Genomic DNA, 19,911 nt, shown 5'->3' with positions numbered 1-19,911 from the left:
CTCAGCTAGTAAGTTTGAGGTTTCAGGGTCTCCAGAGTCGGTGCCCTCTCTTTCCCAGGACACTGGATGGGGGTGGCACCTCTACCCTCACGCGTGGTCACAGGCGGCCGCAGCCGCGATCGCTGGGCGGCTTCCGGGCGGAGGCGCCGCTGTGTCGCGCGAGGCAGCTCCGGGGCTGCGTGCCACCGCGATTTGCCTGCAGAGCGGATCGTGACGTCTCTTCTCGATAAGCTCTTTTGGTCCAGCAGAAATTTTAATTCAGTGCTGCATCCTCCACCCAGTGGAGGATGGAAAATTGTGCTTAAAAAGTGTTTCAGAAGAAAAAAAAAAAAAATCTGCAAAAAAGTGTTTCAGAAATCTTCACCTCCCAGGCCTTCAGGGAGGAAAGTGAATCCTGTTCACACAGACGCTATTTTAGCTTACATTTTATATGACACTTTTCAATTAGATCAAGAGAAAATTAAGAATTATTGTGATCTAAGCTAGCCGGAATAGCTTAGTTAGGAGAGCGTTAGACTGAAAATTAATAATTATTGTGATCTAAATTTGATTCCTCACTTGTAAAACATTGAGACAATGGAATATTATTTAGTACTGGAAAATGAGCCATTTTTTTCAAGCCATGAGAAGACATGGAGGAAACTTAAATGCATATTGTGTGTTAGTTGCTCAGTCGTGTCCGTCCGACTCTGCAACCCCATGAACCGTAGCCCGCCAGGCTCCTCTGTCCATGGGATTTTCCAGGCAAGAATACTGGAGTGGGTTGCCATTTCCTTCTCCAGGGGATCTTCCCAACTCAGAGATTGAAAGCGTATCTCCCACATTGCAGGCAGATTCTTTACCATCTGAGCTACCAGGGGAGCCCAAATGTATATTACTAATGAAATAAGCCAATCTAAAAAACGTACATACTGTATAATTCTAACTGTATAACATGAAAAAGGCAAAAATATGAAAACAGTAAGATATCTAGGGTTGCCAGGGCTTAGTGGGGAGGGAGGAATAAATGGGCAAAACACAGAGAATTTTTAGAGCAGTGCTTAATTTCTGTGTTACTATAAAGGTAGATAAATGTTATTACATATTTGTCTAAGCCTATAAAACATACACCACCAAGAATGAACCCTAACATAAACTGTGGACTTCAGGTTTGTCTTAGCTCAGGCAACTATAACAAAATACCACAGACTGGATGGCTTAAATAACATTTATTTCTCACAGTTCTAGAAGCTAGGAAGTCTGAGATCAAGGTACAGACAGACTTGGTACTTACTGAGGGCCCTCTTCCTGCCTGGCAGTGGGCTGCCTCCTCATAGGAAAGGGACACAGAAGGAGAGCTCTGGTCTCTCCCACTAATCCATCCCCGGTCCCCACCCTCGTGACCTCATCTTAACCTAATTACCTCCCAAATACCCCACCTCCAAAAATCATCACACCGGGGACTAGGGTTTCAATATATGAATTTTGTGGGGATATAAACATTCAGTCCATTACATGGGTGATTTAGAAAATGTTCTTGCTGTACCCACGTGCTGGACCACATGGTAACTCCATCGAGCTGGAAATTCCAATAGAATCACAATATTAATACAGTGGAAAAACGGGCACCAAAAAATGGGAATGCTTAAAACTGCTTCTTTTCCTTTGAAGTGTCCTGAAATCAAAATTTTACTTTTTCAAATAATATGTACCACCATGAAAATTATTCTACTTTAGTGAGTTTATATTATTTCTCTCTCACACATACATATAAATAATGTATTTGTGAAAACATCACTTTGTTTCTGGGTTGGCAGCATGAAGTTCTAAAGAATATTTTTAAGCTTCTATCAAGAGGCTAATAATTTTTAAAGGTGTTTTTGCACAGATACTACTTGGAAAAGATACTACTAATTTTGATATGCCATTTACTGTATCATTCTAAAAATGATAATACCTCAAAAGAATCCTTCCTGACAACTGGAAGAATATTCTGATTCACATAATAAAGATGGCCAGAAATTATTTTTTCTTGAGAATCAGACTGGAAACCTATTTTGTGAACCACCTGGAAAAAGAAAAAAGTCAACCCTCTAGACCCATCTTTTTCAAACAGAACCCATAAGGGATGGTTTAAAGTTATGAGGCTGAAGAAAAAAAAAAGTTATAAGGCTGATGTTGCCTTGGGCTCCTATACACAGCACAGGTCAACAACAAAAGAGTTGACAGTAAACCATAAAGAAGTAAGAAATGAGGAATGAATACTGCTTGACTAGGGATTTTCAAAACTGGTTTTGCCAGCTCCCAGAATCTTTACATCTCTTAGTAGCAGGGAAGCCCTGCTTTAAGGCACGTTTTGGAAATTGAAGATCAGATTAGAATTCCCTGCCACTCCTACCATGGGGCTAGTTCAGAACATAACTTTTTGAAGTAGTACAGCATAATCAGTCAAATAAGAAGAGCACCAGATTTGTGTGCCAAAGATAATACATAGATTTTCATTCTCTTAAAGCCTTACTCAAGTGTGTGTGTTTTGAGGGGCTAATCTAACTTTTAATGTTTAGGTAAACTGTTTATAAACAGAAGTACTTTTCTAAGAGGCTAGAGAAGGTACTGAAATAATTCAGAAGCCATTTAGAAAGAGGTCATCCCACTGTGTCATCTATCACTATCTAATATATTTAGATAGTTTTTCCTTATAGACTGCTGATACTAAAGTTCATAGTAATAATTACTTCTAAGACCTGTATTACCTGTGAGACTCACTTTCTAAATCTGTTATTCAGCCTAAAAATGGTAAGCAGAAATGAAAACTTATGCTGAAGTATCATTTGCACAATTCTAATGACTGGTTCACACTAACAAAACTAGGAAAATAGTAATTCTATATAGTTTGTATAATACATAAAATGCAAACACAAAATATTTCAATACATAAATAGAAGTTTTACACATCCAAAATACAGTACATATATATATATAAAATATATCTCTAAAATTTAAGAAGATCTAGAAACTACTGTAATTTTCATTATAAATTACACATATACTTCAATATAGAAATACATTTACTCTAACATTTTAAATTGCAGAGCCAACTTGCATGGTAGTATGGTAGAGAGAAATTTTATATACCGAGTTTTCAGCAATTCCTTGTTATTAGTAATTTAATGGATGGATATGACTGTGATATATGAAGAACTTCTTAATTGGGGCAAAAGTACTATTTAAGGACTACAAAGATAAATATTCATGTTCCATTTCTTTATAGGGAGTTAATACTGAAAACAAATGGTAAGATAACATATTTTGAATATCCTGGGTCTTGAGCACCAACTCTGTAGAATGGTGTGGGCCAAAATGAGTTTCTAGAAAGATAAATTACTAGGTTATCATCCCATTTCATAATTCACTGAAGGTTACTTTTTAGAAGTACACCCCTAAGACAAAATGTATTTTAAGGTGTCTCAAAAGTTAATAACTATGTCAGTATGTCAAACCCTGTATGATAAATCTCCACTGTAACACTTTCAAACATTGTCTTTATATATACAGAGAAAATGGGACAATCTAACAACTTAGAGGTAACAGAAAGACAATGAAGACATTCATTTCCCTACTCAAATAAAGATGACCAAGAATACTTTACTAGATAAATGCTAAAAGGAGTTCAATATTTAATCCCGTACCAGTGCCTGCCTATTTTCTTGTTTTGGCCAGCTACATTAGTTATTTAAGGAGAAGTTCTTTAAATAACTGAATTATTTAATGGGAAACTTTAGGTGACTTTAAAGTGACTTGAGAAAAATCTATTCTTTCTGAAAGCTGACATGAGGTGTTTTTACATATCTGTTTGTCTTTATGTTGGAGAATCCCTAAATCTTGGGTGTAATTTCTTAATTCTTCTCAAATTTGTATAATCTTTCCTGTAAAGAGGACACAGTGAGTTAAAATCTCTGACAGTTGTACTTACTTTCAGAAAGTAGATTTTTTTCTGCAACTTACAATTAAATTAATTTATAAATATAAATTAATCTGCCATTAACATCTTTTCATATATCTCATGCCATACAATCACTTTAACATAGAATTTCTGTTTCAGATTTTATCTTCTAAATAAAGCCTCCAATTTGGGGGGTAAATATACAGTCTGATTAAAATGTTTAAACAACTTAATTGCTACTGATCCACTGATATTTATTTTCTGTTTCTTCTTTTTGGGCTCTTTGTTCTTCCCGGTGATTAGCTGCAGTCCAAAATGTTATTTTTTTGAGTACTTGTTGGAGAAGTTTAGGAGGTAATAAAGATATCTGATTTTCTAAAATTATAGCATTTTTACCAATGCAGTCAAGGCATGACCTGTAAGCCAAACATAACAGAATTATTACTTTTTGAACCTGAACTTATAAAATATTTATAGGCAAGTATTATAAAAATAAAATTATAAAAATCTCACAAGGATTATGTACTCCCTTTGTATTGTTTGGAACGTGACAGGATATATGTTCTTTGCAGAGCACCACATTAATTGTGTATTTTTATAGCATAGTGCCTGTGTCTGACCAAAATCCAGTTACAACTTACCATGCATACTGTTCTTTAAGTAAAAAAGATTCAGACTTAATTTTGAAGGAAGTTAGTCTGAAGCAGACTCCTTTTCACGTATTCTTCCAGCCCAATAACCATTTACTCTTCTCTGAGAACTGTCTTCTTCTCCATCACCCTGAGATGCAACACTTTGCATCCATTTCATTCCCTGTGACCCGACCCTCCCTGCAGCCTGCACCCACCTCCAGAAATGGACTGAGTTATGGACTGAGAAATGGACTGAGTCCTAACTCAGCCAAGCTGAGTCCTAACCTCAAAGGCAGGCAAGTCCAGTGTCCTATACTGGTTCATCTTCCCCATCCCTGCTTATCTCCCCTTCCAAATCTTTCCTTGGTGCCTTTTGGAACACCAGTTGTGTCCACAAACACTCCTGCTTCCTCTGACTTTCTGTCCTTGTTTTAAGTGAAATCTAAGAAAACTGCTTTCTGCGCAGCCTCCTTGAAAAAAGGGAACAAATTTCCCCTCATCTCCATTTTTACAGTCAGGAGCGGATACTAGTATGCATTCTCCGTGCTCCTCCCTCCTGCTTCCAGGCTGCAATGATTTCACCCTCCGGTGCTGCCATCTATTAACCTCCCGCTCATTTCCCCCCATTGCTGAGGACTTTGGCCCTGGGCTCATGAGTCTTGTCCCTAGACTGATTTTAACATCTGTGTGGAAAACCCTCTTTACTCTTATGACTTCACTCTGGACAGTTCACCTCTGAAATCTTAAACTTCTGTCCTCCTCCTGGACCACAACCTTATATTCTTTTAACTCTTATACCCCTTTCCTCCTTTGACTCTCCAGATCTCCAAATAATGACGCCAGTCCGGTTGTAACTTTCTTCCCTAACCAGCCTGTCCATATTCATTTCACAGTTTATCCATAGGCATTTTCCTGTCCATATGCACTTCATTCTTCATTCTCTTGCCAACAATCTCTTTCTTTCTCCACTGTCCCTCTGTTTGTACCATCGTGGCTAAACTCAGCCAACCATCTCCTTTCTGCACTTACAACCTGGCTGCTTCATGCTGCTGGAGAAAACCACGTTTCTGTGGATGTGGCATACAGATTCTGTTCCATCTCCGCTGGGCCCTCCTGAGTGCTCAGCAGGACAATATTGTATTAATACATCCCTCATCAGCATCTGCTCACAGTCTCCTCAGCAGCTGTGGCACATCTTCACCATTCTTAAATTCACAGCCTCACCTCTCCTCTTCCTCCTCAGACAACCTTGCTGTCAGCCAAAACCACCTCAGTGCCCTGCCCAGCCAACAAAGTCACCTATTCTTATATTTCCTTCTTTCCCCATTATTTTAAAAGTACTCTTCCTCCAGTCAAGAGATAGTTCTATTACCTGTTTGCTAAAATCAACCTCCTCAAGAGCCTGCTCTATTCACTTTCCCTTCATTTGTTGTGTTTCCAATTACTGCCTCGATGATGGCTTCTTCCGTAAGCATAGAAACAAATCCCCTCACTCCTCTGGTCGTGCTCACCCCCAGAAGTCATCCTGGCTTCCCCCTTTACGGTACCGACAGTGTCAGTACTGCCAAACTCCAGGGCACTTGCCGACCCAGATGTTCCGTGACCTCCTTACAGGAAGCAGATGCTCCATCTGCAGTGACCTCCTCCCTCAGCTTTTGTGCTCCCTTTATCTCCTGCTTCATCTTTAACTCTGGTCACTCTCTTGCACGTCCTTGTCCTATGCCTCAAATGTTATGAGTTCTTAATGCTCAGTTGTTGGCCCCCCGCTTACTCTCAAAACTCTTCCTGGGCAGAGCTGACCCATAAAGTCACACCACTAACTAAATAACAACTTTGGGGCTAAAAGAGAAATTCTGTATACTAAATGAGACGTGCATGTATGTGTCTAGTATTAGACACACTCTGATTTCAGAAAGTTAAAATATGAAAAAGTCAGGCCTAGAATCAAGGAAGTACACTATGTTTAATACTACTACATGAACTAAATTCAATTTCAGAAACAAAAATGTGACTATACTGTATATTTTAATTTTTAGAAATTATACTGGCATATGATGCATCATTACAAATTTGATTATGCCCTTGCTGCTGCTAAGTCTCTTCAGTCGTGTCTGATTCTGTGCGACCCCATAGACGGCAGCCCACCAGGCTCCCCCGTCCCTGGGATGCTCCAGGCAAGAACACTGGAGTGGGTTGCCATTTCCTTCTCCAATGCATGAAAGTGAAAAGTGAAAGTGAAGTGCTCAGTTGTGTCCAACTCTTCGAGACCCCATGGACTGCAGCCCACCAGGCTCCTGCGTCCATGGGATTTTCCAGGCAAGAGTACTGGAGTGGGGTGCCATTGCCTTCTCCAGATTATACTCTTAGGCAGCTGTAAACTTAAATTCAAGTGATAAACTACTTGAAAAATATTATAACACTTCCCAAAAAGGAAGAAGAAAGAAATTATCATATATTAATAACATACATATTTTAAAGTAATGAATTTTCTTACCTGAGTAATGAATAAGGCTGTGTTTGAAAGATCAATAAATCATTACAATGACCCTAATCAACATAAAAAAGGAGTGGTCAAGACTTTTAATAAAAATAATAACACTAATAACTGAATATTTTTATTTTATAAATGTAGAAGAAATTATGTAAAGCAGCAAATAAATCTCTAGTCACACACACACAAATATATACACACCTGCTAGCTATACAAACTTTGCGTGTATGGTTACCATTTATTCAGCGACTCAACTTTTAACTAAGCACAGCCTATATAACTGCAAATGTTTTTTTTCTTAGAACAGTGGTTTCAAAATGAGAATGGCAGTGGTCTTCAAGCTTTTTGTCTTTTAAGCAGAACTTTTTCTTCCAAATGACTCATTTTAAAATCTCTATTCTGTCTCCCTTTTCCAGGTGATAGATTTCCTGGGAATTCCTAATTTGAAAATCACAGCTTCGGGTGATTTTTTGGATAATGACTCTCTCATCAAAAAGTTAATGGGGAGAAGTCAGCAAACATTTTTTCTTATCCTTTCAAATAGGTCTTTAGCACTTCACAATTTATGATCATGATTTTAATCAGAATTCATATGTTAATGATAAAATTTGTATCCTAAATAGAGATTTCTAGTGCCAAGAAAACAAAGACAAACCACAAAATTTGCTTTTAATTTTTTTAATTTTTTTTATTTGCTTTTTAAATAAAGGTAAAGTTGTGGTTTTAATCTTTTCTTAAAGCACCGAGTTCTTAGCCATAGAAAGTTCTAAAACTTTCACTATACCTAACATTTGATTTGGAGGCCCCAGAACCTTACAGTAAACCAAATTCCCAGGAGAAAAGCCACCTTATTTCAGCTTGCCACTCTGTAGGAGCAAGTCTGGAAAAAACAATGCCTGAAGAGGTGAGAGGGCGCTGGGGTTCTTGGGGGCGGGCTCTGGTTCAAGAGTAGCCCATCCCCACCAGCTCCCAGTGTCAGCCATTCCCCAGCGCCTGATGCAAACCAGAGCAAGCAATCCTGAGCTCCTGGGTCCATCGTGTACAGACTGTGCCCATCTCTCTGAATTTCCCAGGGTGCCAGGAGGGAAAGAAAAATACTTTCCAAAGTGAAAAGTGAAAGTCATGTCCGACTCTTTCCGACCCCATGGACCACACAGTCCATGGAATTCTCCAGCCAGAATACTTGGGTGGGTAGCCTTTCCCTTCTCCAGGGGATCTTCCCAACCCAGGGATCGAACCCAAGTCTCTCACATTACAGGCAGATTCTTTACCAGCTGAGCCACACAAGCTACAAAATCAACTTATTTATCCCTTTGACTTTAGTTTTATCAGATTTTAAAATTAGAATGCTTTAACTAAACTCAGTTGTAAAACAGGGGTGGATAAAGCAGTGGCAAAGGGAACATAAAAGAGAAATAAAATATACTTTAAACATTTCAAAGTAGTTTCCTCATGAAGGGAAAAGCTAGCATTGATAATGTTCCAGTTATTAAGTTAGGTAGCAAATTTCAAGAGTACTTATACTTAGTAGTTTACATATACATTATATGTATTCTTTTCATGTTTACAAATATTTTACAAATATTTTAATTTGATAAAATTATAAATACCCAGAATATGGGAAGGGTCAAAGAGAAAAGGAAGAGTCATCTTTTAAAAGCTCTTCTTAATAACTTGACTAATGTTAAGTTAATAGACCTATTTTGATTTATCAACTCCAAATATCCTGAAATGCTTCACAAAAGTCACTCATTCTGGAAATTAATCATACAACAGTATAACATTTTGTGCCCTTCCATATTTTTCAATGTGGGAATATCAATAATCTTTTTGAACAGCCATTTAGCTTCAATAAAACAATTACTCAGAGAGAAAATATTTAGATATGAAAATTTCTTACTGTATCCAAGGAAAGTAAATCATCTTTGCTCCCACCAAATACCATTATTTCATTTTCTTTTCCCAAACAGGCTGTGTGCCATAACCTGTGATTGAAAATTATAAACCGTGAAATACTATCAAGGAAGAAGTTGAACATCACTTATAAATCAGTTTTAAACTGAACAGTCTAAAATTGAATCTATTTCAAAAGAGGCATGATTGAATGTAAGCCATATCCTCAAAGAGGTTAGATTTTAAATTCCTCTAGAATCATTAGAGACTTGGGTTCTAGGGTTTATTAAATCACATTATTTCAATGAAAGAGATGACTCCCAATAACACTTTCATATTATACATATTATATCCTTCAACTTTTTTCTAACCTCTTTATCTCATAGATAGTATCACAAAATAAAACAATTTTAAAAAGAACTGACCAGCCTATTCCATAAACAGTTTTCTTATTGCTATCTGCCATGGCGCTATTCTCATCATTCTCTTTACATTGTCACATTAATCACTTTGGGTACAGAATACCATAACACGTTCCTCATTTTTCTGTCTCTAATCTCGTCCAGCTACATAGAACTGATAAATAATATATTTCAAATATTTATTGTTTTTAAACATGGATATTTCCTGATCAGGAAGCATCTGTGCCATTGTTCTTAACCTAAAATTTATGATCAACAGCTATTTCTTTTTTTGATAAATTGTAATTCCTTTCTTTTCTCAAATGAACCCTCCCTCCAACTTCAGCCAAGTCCATTCATTTGTGTCCCCTAAGAGAAAAGCTTATATCTCTTTCTAGGCTTTGGTTCGCCCTGTTTCTTAGGCTTAGAATGAGAAGTCATTCTCTCAGGGCCTAAAAACAGGCTCAAAATCCCCAGGAAGGATTCCAAACACCACCCAAATTGGCTCCGTTACCCTCTCTGCTCAGCACCTTTCAACATTTATGTGCTTATTTTACAATATCTTAACTTACATTTAAAGACAAACTGCTCTATCTACTACTTCAATTGTTTGATGTAATTTGTTTTCTAACTCCCAACAAAAACTCTACAAAGTCTTTAAGGTCAAAAATGGCCCCAGTGGTGTGCTGGATTTGGGTAAAGCCAGTTGTGTCTGTCAACTCCAGGCACATCATGTTCAATGATATGTTGGCCACAGTGGAAATCAGCAAATGCTACAAATTAGGACTTTCTTCGGTTTTGTTTTTCTTGGACAGCAGTTGATAACTATTTACCAGCACACCACTAGAATTTCGGTAACCTAATTTTATGTTCTCCTTAAAAATGCTTAATAAGGTTTTCTGCATCCAGTAGGTGCTCAAAAACTTCTGACTAACAAAAGCAAACACAAAATATTAGCATAATTTACTCAATACACAAATTATTTCAGAAAGAGCTAGAGCATCTGATGTTGTTTTGGAAATGGTCTGATAGCTCATATTCATGAACAGTTTCACATTATTTACCAAAAGTAATGTTACATTTTTATAAAATTCAATGTCTCTGGGGGTCTAACTCTCAGAAAATAGTACACATAATTTCTCACTTTTAGAAAATAGATGAAAAGTTTTACAGTCGTTGCTTTGTTTCTGAGAGTACTTGATTGCTTTCCTTAATAGGCCAAATTTCTGAAGCAACAGATGCCTCCCAAATTATGTACTACCACATCTTTTATTACCACATAACTATTTTTAGTACATTAATTTTTTATTTAATTTCCACAAGTGCAAACAGTGGGATTGTGCACAATTTGTTAAAATAGTTTTCTCAAACAATCATGACACATTCAAGGACTAATGCACTTGGGACCCAGAACAGAACTGAGTCATTAGAAATTTTGTTTGGGAAATATTCTTCCCAATTAATTCCCCAACTTGTATGTTAGAATATAAATTGTATAGATCTTCAGCAACACGCAGATTATGTTGTAGGATTGGGGACAGGGTTTGGAGGAGGGACTGAGCAAAGGAGACAGAGTATAATGAATGCCCTCACAGGAAGGAACAGCTTAATTTTGAGAAGAGAAAGCCATGTGTAACCTTGGCAATACTCATGGGATTCAACAGTGCCTAAGGCTCTACACATCAACACTTTATTGGACATCTTTCACAGAAACAAAAAAGGGACCTTGCTGATAGCCATCTATATAGCTGATCTGATATGACTAAGTAGATGGCTATTTACCCAAGCATAGTTTATCTAAAGTAAGACCTAGTGAAGAGAGTGCTACACTGTAGGACAGGGTCAATTTTGCCCCCAGGGGGACATCTGACAATATCTGGAGACATTTGATTATTATAATACCAGGTGTGTGTGGCAAGGGGGGAGTGGGCGAAACACCACTGGCATCTATTACGTAAAGGCCAGAGATGCTTCTAAATATCCTAAAATGCACAGGACACTCCTAACAACAAAGAATAATTTGGTCCAAAATGTCAGTAATACCAAAGTTGAGAAATCTTTCTGTAGAATTACAAGAGGAGGATTGGGTAGCTTACATTTCAAATTATAACTTGGAAAAGTTTGCACAAAATACATTTTGATGTTATATACACTCTTACTTTCATAAAAACAATTAGTATATATACACTTATATATGTTCTCCTTACAATAAACTGTATCCCACCTGTTCTCCTCCTCACCTTGTAACCTGAAGATAGATCTGCCTTTGTCTTATCTGCCTGAGGGAAACTCTGGCCTGGACTTCATCATCAAGGAATACTGGAAAGCCTTTCCTGCCTTGATTTTGGTGACATCTAGCTTGCAACCTGATGTTTTTTCTATAGACTGATAGTTTATGTCCTCTCACAGCTGCTCTAAACTTATCACCTAAACATTCTAATAAAGCATATGATTTACATGACACATCAGTTGAGTTCAAAGAAATCTCTTTACATAGCTCAGTTCTAACTAGTATTTTATTGATAACAGTTGTATGGCTCTAATTACTCATTAAGGATTGAAATATTAAACAGAAGCAATTAAAAATTAAACATATTCTTACTACCACTTTGGTCTATAAGTAATGCATTCACATAGACAACTGGGAGAGAACTAAGAGCTCATCTAGTCCAACTCCCTCATTTCATAGATGAAGAAATTGATGCTCAGCTTCTTCAAAGTGACTTTCCCAAGTCAAAAAACTAAGTGTTAGCTGAGCAAGGACTAGAACACTGGGCTCCTGGATTTTAACATAAAACTCTTTAAATTAAACAATATATTTCAAAAGACCCAGAATTGTGAATACATTCCACTGAATTTTTATACATAAGAATATAATAATCACATATGAAGTTATGATAAGCTCTAAATGTATTGTGCATATTAATATAGATATACACAATGTATATATTTTTTAGGCCTTTTTCTCAAGTATGTTACTTGTTATTTCTTAAATTTCTGAAATACATAACATTAGGTTATGCATTAATATGTCATTATTAGTAATAATTAATAGCATTAATAATATCATTAATTAGCTTAATTGATATATCATTAATTATGCATTAATATATCATTAATAAGCTTCACATTAATATAATCTTAGTAAAAAATTCTGAAATACATGATATGAAAATGAATAAAACTACTTGAATCTCCTATGAATATATCTTCATTACATTCAATCAAATTAGAAAAAATAACAATTACAATATGAATGTGATTTTCTTTGCAGTCTAATAATGGTATATTTTTCTACAATCTTTTACTCTATAATATACCACAAATAACTAATACATTTTCAAGAAATTTATATTAATGAGTACATCAGTTAATAAACAAAATAATAATCTGTCATCTACTTGATAAACATGAAAGCAACTTCCTCATTAAATTGCTATAAACCACTTCAAAACCCAAATAACTAATAATAAAGCCAACCCCATTTTCATCTACTTATTAAAAATATTAGCATTATATGATACTTTCAATTTCTTAGCCTTTTGATATTTATCAGGCAAGATTATGCAGTTAGCTAAAAGAGTAATACTTTCAAATATACAAATATGGATAGAAACTGAATATATCCTCTCTATTATGTATTATTTGGGTAATATCAAGTTTACTTGAAAGATATCCTTCCAAATGGTTCCTGGTTTTAATGACAAACACTATAAATTTACTGCTATATCATAATACTTTAAAATTCTTAACTATTTCAATATTTGCCAACTTCTGGACTTACCTGGGTTTTGTTTTAGGTAAATGTGTAAGCTGTTTCCAACAATTTGTTATGACATTATGAATCCAACCATCACCTGCAATATTATGACAGTCCAGAAATTAAGATCAGGTCTTTGGGATAAAATTTTAATTTTTTCCCCCAAATTTATCATGCTACATTTATATGACTATCTTTTGTGTGTGTGCCTATTTTACCATAAAAATTCTCAAACATGGACAAAAGTCAAGTGAACATGACAGTGAACTTTCACATAACCCAGATTCAACAACTATTAAGGTTTTGCCACATGTGCTCCATTTATGTCTTTTTGTTATTCTTGCTGCTGAATTATTCTAAAGCAAATCCTAGTTCTCTTATCACTTTCCCCATATATAGTTCAGTGAGCATCACTTAAAAAAAAAAAAAACAACTGGACATTTTGTAAATAGCCACAGTGCTATTATCATTTAACCACAATGCTACAGTCACAGCCAAGAAAACTCCAAATGGTTTTCTGGGATCATCTGATACCCACATGACTTAAGCTGAATCTTAAGCTGAATCTCTAAGGGAGGAAACTGACTAGACTAGGAGTTAGGACATTTAGTTCTCCATAGTTCAATGACAAAAACCAGCATATAGAGATCTGAAGTACTAGAGCTCATGAAGATATAATTAAGTAAACCCTAGTGTAATGCATAAATGTTAATTTTTTTCTTCCAGTTTTATTATTGAGATATAATTGACACAATACTGTATCTATTTAAGATGTATAGATGTTAGTTTTTAAATTAAGATTCCAAATCTCTTTTAATTAAAAAGCCCACAAATTAGACAAGTATGAAAATCTGTAAAAACTGGCTGTTCCTCCAACCAGCATCTGGAGTTTCTTGGCCAGCAGACTGCCAGATATACAGTTGATGCACAATAAAAATTTTTGTTGGAAAACAAGTAATTGTTTTTACAGCCTATATAAAATTATATAAATGGTCTTAATGGTATATAAAGTATCTTAAGGAAAATGTCTCTAGCTATAGAAAACTCTGAGTTAAATTACAAAACACTTAATATGTCAAACTAAGTGAATATTCTTGGTCATTTGTCTATCTTGATGCCACAATTTTTACTGCTGAAGAAAAACTGGGATACAAACTCACAGCCGTTGGAATCAGCAATGTCAGGAGTTAAAAAAAACTCTAGCTAAGCACTTTCTTTATACTTCTGGAACAAAAAGAGAAGCAACTGGCATTCCCACCTTGTCTTTTCAGAGCCTTCTGGGAAAGGCTCTTCTTCTAATCCCTCTTCTACACTACAGTGTAAGCATCTGGGTCAAAATTAGGAGGACACAAAATCACAGAATACTATAGTTGAAAGGGGCTTTAATTCCCCTAGGTTCAACTACTTCCTTTCCCTACACCAAGGAAACAGGAGAACTTAAAGAGAGGTAAGGGTACAAAAGCAAAGGGGACTTCTAAATTCTTGATGTGACCACATAGTTAGGGATAAAGGTAAACTATAAAATCAGAAAAAGAAAGATACCATAGTATCAAATACAATTAGGTAAAAAGAATAAGATATTAATTGTAGGCTAAACTTCAGCTTACTTAATGGAATATTGTCTGCACTTAGTCCACCAAACAGGAAAAGAGTATCATCAGCTATTGGTGTTAAAGTATGCCATGACCGATGTTTAGGGCTTTCTCCAGTAATAGGAATCCTGTGGTGAGGGAAAAAATAGAAAAGTCTAGTCAAAAAAATTTTGACTGTGTTAGTGAAAATAAAAGGTTTTTGATCATCTCAGATCTTGAGGAAAAAACTGCCCTTCCCAGTTTAAAAAAATTTGATTATACTAATCCCACCTACAATAATATTTTTAAAACATTCTTAAATTCTTAGACAAATTTATGCCATTTCTTTCCTTGTAACATCTATCCCTCTTGGCCATGGAACACAGACTGAAAATTTAAAAAGTCAATTCCTAGTTATTCACAATGCATGCTGAGCATCATTCCTACAGAAATGCTGGATCCTATGGAGCTCCTAGGCACAAAAGCCTGTCTGTGTCCCCTTCTCTGAGTTCCAAAGGGCAGGTTCAAACAGTTGCTGATCAGGGAAAGGAGGGGGTGTAGAAACAAGGGAGGAGCAGTAAAGAAACAAAAGTGCATTCTTGGGGCAGGGTCCTGGTTCCACCTCAAGGGATATATATAACATCTTTGAACTCTTCTGTAGCACTGAAACCCTCACCAAATGGAAGATGTTAACTACTCGATGAAACATTCATCATGGCAGGGAAGGTCACAGTTTGCCCGTCATCATCTGACGTCAGACGATCTCTGGACTGAAGGAATGTGGACCCTGCACAAACCCTGATCCTTATCAGCAGTCCTGTTCCTGGACTGTAAGACTCCTCACAAGATCCCTCGGGTGGGGACACACAGTTTTGAGGGCATTAGCCCACTATGGCCCCCTTTGCCTGGCACAGCGATAGAGCTATTCTTTTTTACTTCACCCAAAACTCTATCTTTGAGATTTAATTCGGTGTCAGTGTACAGAGGCCAGATTTGGCTTCCCTGTTGGTAACTCAGTAAAAACTTCTTCAGGTTTTCAATGTAATTATTTTCATGTCTATCATTTTTGACTGTTGTTTCACATTTAATTTTGTATTTTCAGCTGACTGTGGGATTTTGTTGTTGTTTTTTACTTTGGTCTTTTTATTATGGAGTTTCTTGAAAACACTAGCTACTCTAACTGCAATATAAAAGCATGCAAGCTATTCCAGATCCAGGATAAACCTCTAAAGATTTCAAACAAATCTTGTCATATTCTTAAAAAACATAACCACAAGGACTTCCTGGTGCATGGGACACAGATTCAAACCTTGGTCAGGGAACTAAGATCCCATAGGCCATGCACTGAGGCCAAAAAAAAAAAAACACACAAAAAGACCATAAGTGAAAAAGTTTAACTAATATAGGAGGTGAGAATAACATGGGCCTGTGGTAGAAGATGTAATTTGTTTTTTCCAAAATGGAAATAGTTTTACTGTTTTTGTAACTATTAAAAAATATTTGGGTTACAAAATGTTCAACCACAAAATTATTTTTTATAAAGGAGAGTTCTATAATCCTGTTTTCCAGCAATAAGAAATCACAATTTGATATATATCTTTCCTGACTTTTATGCACATTTAAACATATTTATTAAAAATATACAAATAGGATCACATGTTCTGTTCTGTAAATTTTTTTCATTCAATTAATTTGTTGCAGAATATTCCATGAAGCATCGTTTCCTTTGGTAATGGAAGCATGGCAGTTCACTGGGCAAATGTACCAAGATTTAACAGCCCCCAATTATGGACATGAGGGTTGATGTCATGTTTTTGCTTTTATAAATAATGTTGCCATAAACATCTTTGTTGTGTATGCACACACATACACATATATGTGAACACATATAAACACTTGTCCAATTTTTGTCTTGGGAGGAATTTTGGATCAAAGTAGAAATTCCATATTTTAAACACATCGCCAGACCACCTTCCAGAAAAATGTACCAATTTAAATACCCACTAATTGTGTTGTTACAACGTAGGATACACTGGTCATTTGTAATTATTCTTCCTGGAAAGTGAAAATTATTATTTTTATTTCAGTTTATTTAATAATTTATGAAGTTGAACATTAAAAATAATAATTTATAAATATTCATATTTCTTCTATGAGTTGCTCATTCATGTTCCTTGTTCACTTTTACTGTATTGTCTTTTTCTTTCCGATTTTCTGAGTTCTTGTGTATCATAGCCCTTTCTGTTAGAATTACTGTAAATATTACTTCTAGTTTGCTTTTTGTTTGCATTTTCCAACTTGCCTCTTAACTTTTTATGGTATATATTTCTACACAGAAATATTTAATTCTTAAGTGGTCTTATCAGTCTTTTCATTTATGAATTTTGGGTTTATATCATCTTTAGAAAAGCTTTTTCCACACCAAGATTTTAAAGATAAATTGTTATATTTCCTTCTAGTACTTCTGTGGTTTCATTTTTTAACAGTATTTGTACTTTGGCATAATGTATGGCTCTCATTCTATCTCATTACATGAACAGATGAATTGATAGCTAAATATATTATTCTATTTCTAAATATATATTAGGAGCAATAAAATCTGATTTTGACTCACTTGATTATCTGTTTGTTTCATTATTTCTTAAAGACCCTTAAGAATTTGTAATATAAAACCAGTAATTTCAAAAAAACCCAGTACTTTCACATAATCAATTAACTGATAGTGTTCTCATGTTTTAGGTAGCTTGATTAAAGAACAAACTCCATATTTATATCTACACATTCCTTGCTTAGGCAAACAATCTGAAGGGGAAGAAAACATCTGTCCAGTTTTACAGACCCACATTTGGATTACAGCATGCATGTGCAGACACACACAAACACAGAAATACCTATAGGTTAAAACAATATTTAGAATTTTGAACTCACCTTCCAGACCAGGTCCAGGTATCTAAGTTTAGATAGTGCAAATCATTCATCCTAGTTTGCTAAAATAAAAATGCATGAAATTGGTCAGTCGGTGTTTTACATATTTCATGGACTTAAATTTTGGCTTTAAAATAAAGTCATATTAAAAACAGATCAACTCTATTTTACTTAATATCAGAAGTTTACATATTGGGAAACAATGCTAAGCATTAATAAAATTATCATAGAGCTACCAAATGAATGTGTCAAGGGAGAAAGGAAAAAATGAGTATAAACTAACAAGATTTAGATAAGAAGAAGTAAGGTTTTTCTGATAAATCACTGAAGTGAAGGATTCTCCCCATTAAAATATGATTTATAATCATTTGTGATTACTTAGATAAGGTCTGTTCAGGTAATAGGAGATTTTTTAAAGTTATTATTGAATGGTATTTTAATTTCCAGACTATCTGAATGTTCAGCTATTCCACAAAAACAAAGGATAAATTTTTATAGGAAACATCAAACAAAAAAAGACCATTTCCATAAAAAACACTAACCAAAACACGTCCGCCAAAGACATAGCCCTTATTTCCAAGAACTGCACATGTATGCGCGGCTCGTGGCTGTGGTGGAATGCCACCCTGCAAGCAGAGATCAGAAAACAGAGCACAAAGGATTAGAATGACTCTAAGTTACATTCCTATGCTCAGTATGCAAAATACTTGCTGCTAAGTTACAATTATGTATGGAGCTTAATTAAAAACCCTAATGCAAAAGTCTGTCCAAGGCAGTAAGCAATTATAGACAAATACTACTCTTAAGGAATTAATTCACTCAGATCTTTATTTTTTTAAATGTTTTTCTTAAATACCTGACACTATTTGGCAGCATGAGATTTCACATTAATTTTAGCTCAAAATGTAAAGATTTAAAAATTAAATTTAAAGACATTCTCTTTGTCTCTCTGACACACCCCACCCCTTCTTTCCTCTCTTTTTTCTCTCTCTCTCTCACATGCACATACACAGAGTTAATAATATGAATGAGCAGTACACAGAATGGTAATCTCAGAGACTCTAATAACAAAATTAAATCTGTCCCTGAAGACTCTTGGTGCTTCAAATTCCACAATAAGAACTTTACTCTTGGCTTAAGCCAGTGTTTTCTCTCTTACTAAAACTCTTGACATTAACTGATAATACACCTTTATCCTTTACTTTGAATAAATATAGCAGATCTTTTCTTCACAGAAGTTTCAGATTGGTGGGGAAAAAAAGTATAATGAGTAGATGAATGAATAAAATATAAATACTTTTCTGCATAATTTCCACATGTTCATGATGGGTACTTTTCTGTTTGTATTTTTCATTCCGAATTCTGAAGGAACCCAGTATTTTCAACTCGTTGGCTACCAAATGTGGGCATACAAAATTTAATCTCTGCATCAAAGATCATAACTTTCTACACTTTTCAGGTTTACTTGAGTAAGTATAAGGTCAACACAGTAAGAAATAATTCTGATATTACCTATATGTGTGTGTGTTAGTTGCTCAGTTATGTCTGACTCTGCAACCACATTGACTATAGCTCACCAGGCTCCAAAGTCCATGGAATTCTCCAGGCAAGAACACTGGAGTGGGTTGCCATGTCCTTCTCCAGGGGATCGTCCCGACCCAGAGATTGAACCTGGGTCTCCTGCATTGCAGGCAGATTCTTTTATCATCTGAGCCACCAGGGAAGCCCCATTACCTATATAAGACTTTTAAATAAATTAGAAGGAACCATTTGTGTTGCGATTCCCAACTCTTCAAGCAAGACAAGTTTTAGTCTCCAGTATCTGATGTGAAATTTTAGAAAAATTCTTCTACTACGTATATGTTCATTATGAAATAAATGTTGACCTTCTCCTTTTTTATTTATGAAATACATTTAATAGCCAATCAAAGCTTCTGAATAAACTGGGTTCATATCAGTCCAAACAAAAACAAAGTAATGGGATTTGCATTAGCCTATGTGACTGTGTAAACAATGCATAGTGCTTATTAAGTTGTTTGAAATACTCAAAATAATGCAATTCTGTTCTGATAGAGTTAAGAATCCTGTGTAGGAAAACTCTTTCAACCTTCCACTTTATGGATGACATGCTATGTGTGTGTGCTAAGTCGCTTCAGTCATTTCTGACTCTTTGTGATCCTATGGGCTGTAGTCTACCAGGCTCCGCTGTCCATGGAATTCTCCAGGCAAGAATACTGGAGTGGGTTGCCATGCCATGCTCCAGGGGATCTTCTTGACCTAGGGATTGAACCTGCATCTCTGGCATTGCAGCCAGAT

The 19,911-nt window shown here is 35.6% G+C and overlaps 1 protein-coding gene across 2 annotated transcripts in view; it reads right to left on the bottom strand.

The window, feature by feature from the left end:
• Positions 1-367: 367 nt before the first annotated feature.
• KLHDC1 (kelch domain containing 1) overlaps positions 368-19,911 on the bottom strand; it is a 38,841-nt gene continuing 19,297 nt past the window's right edge. For both annotated transcript variants that reach the window (XM_065940357.1, XM_065940358.1), the window contains 7 exons: positions 18,138-18,221; positions 17,599-17,657; positions 14,707-14,819; positions 13,124-13,196; positions 8,946-9,030; positions 7,049-7,101; positions 368-4,338 (listed from right to left, as the gene is read on the bottom strand). In XM_065940357.1, coding sequence (XP_065796429.1) covers positions 4,152-4,338; positions 7,049-7,101; positions 8,946-9,030; positions 13,124-13,196; positions 14,707-14,819; positions 17,599-17,657; positions 18,138-18,221 — 654 coding nt within the window. In that variant the 3' untranslated portion in view covers positions 368-4,151. The remainder of the gene's footprint in view (positions 4,339-7,048; positions 7,102-8,945; positions 9,031-13,123; positions 13,197-14,706; positions 14,820-17,598; positions 17,658-18,137; positions 18,222-19,911) is intronic.

This window comes from Muntiacus reevesi, chromosome 7 (assembly GCF_963930625.1).
Source record: "Muntiacus reevesi chromosome 7, mMunRee1.1, whole genome shotgun sequence".
NCBI lineage: Eukaryota > Metazoa > Chordata > Mammalia > Artiodactyla > Cervidae > Muntiacus > Muntiacus reevesi.
This window is presented reverse-complemented; position numbering and strand designations above follow the sequence as displayed.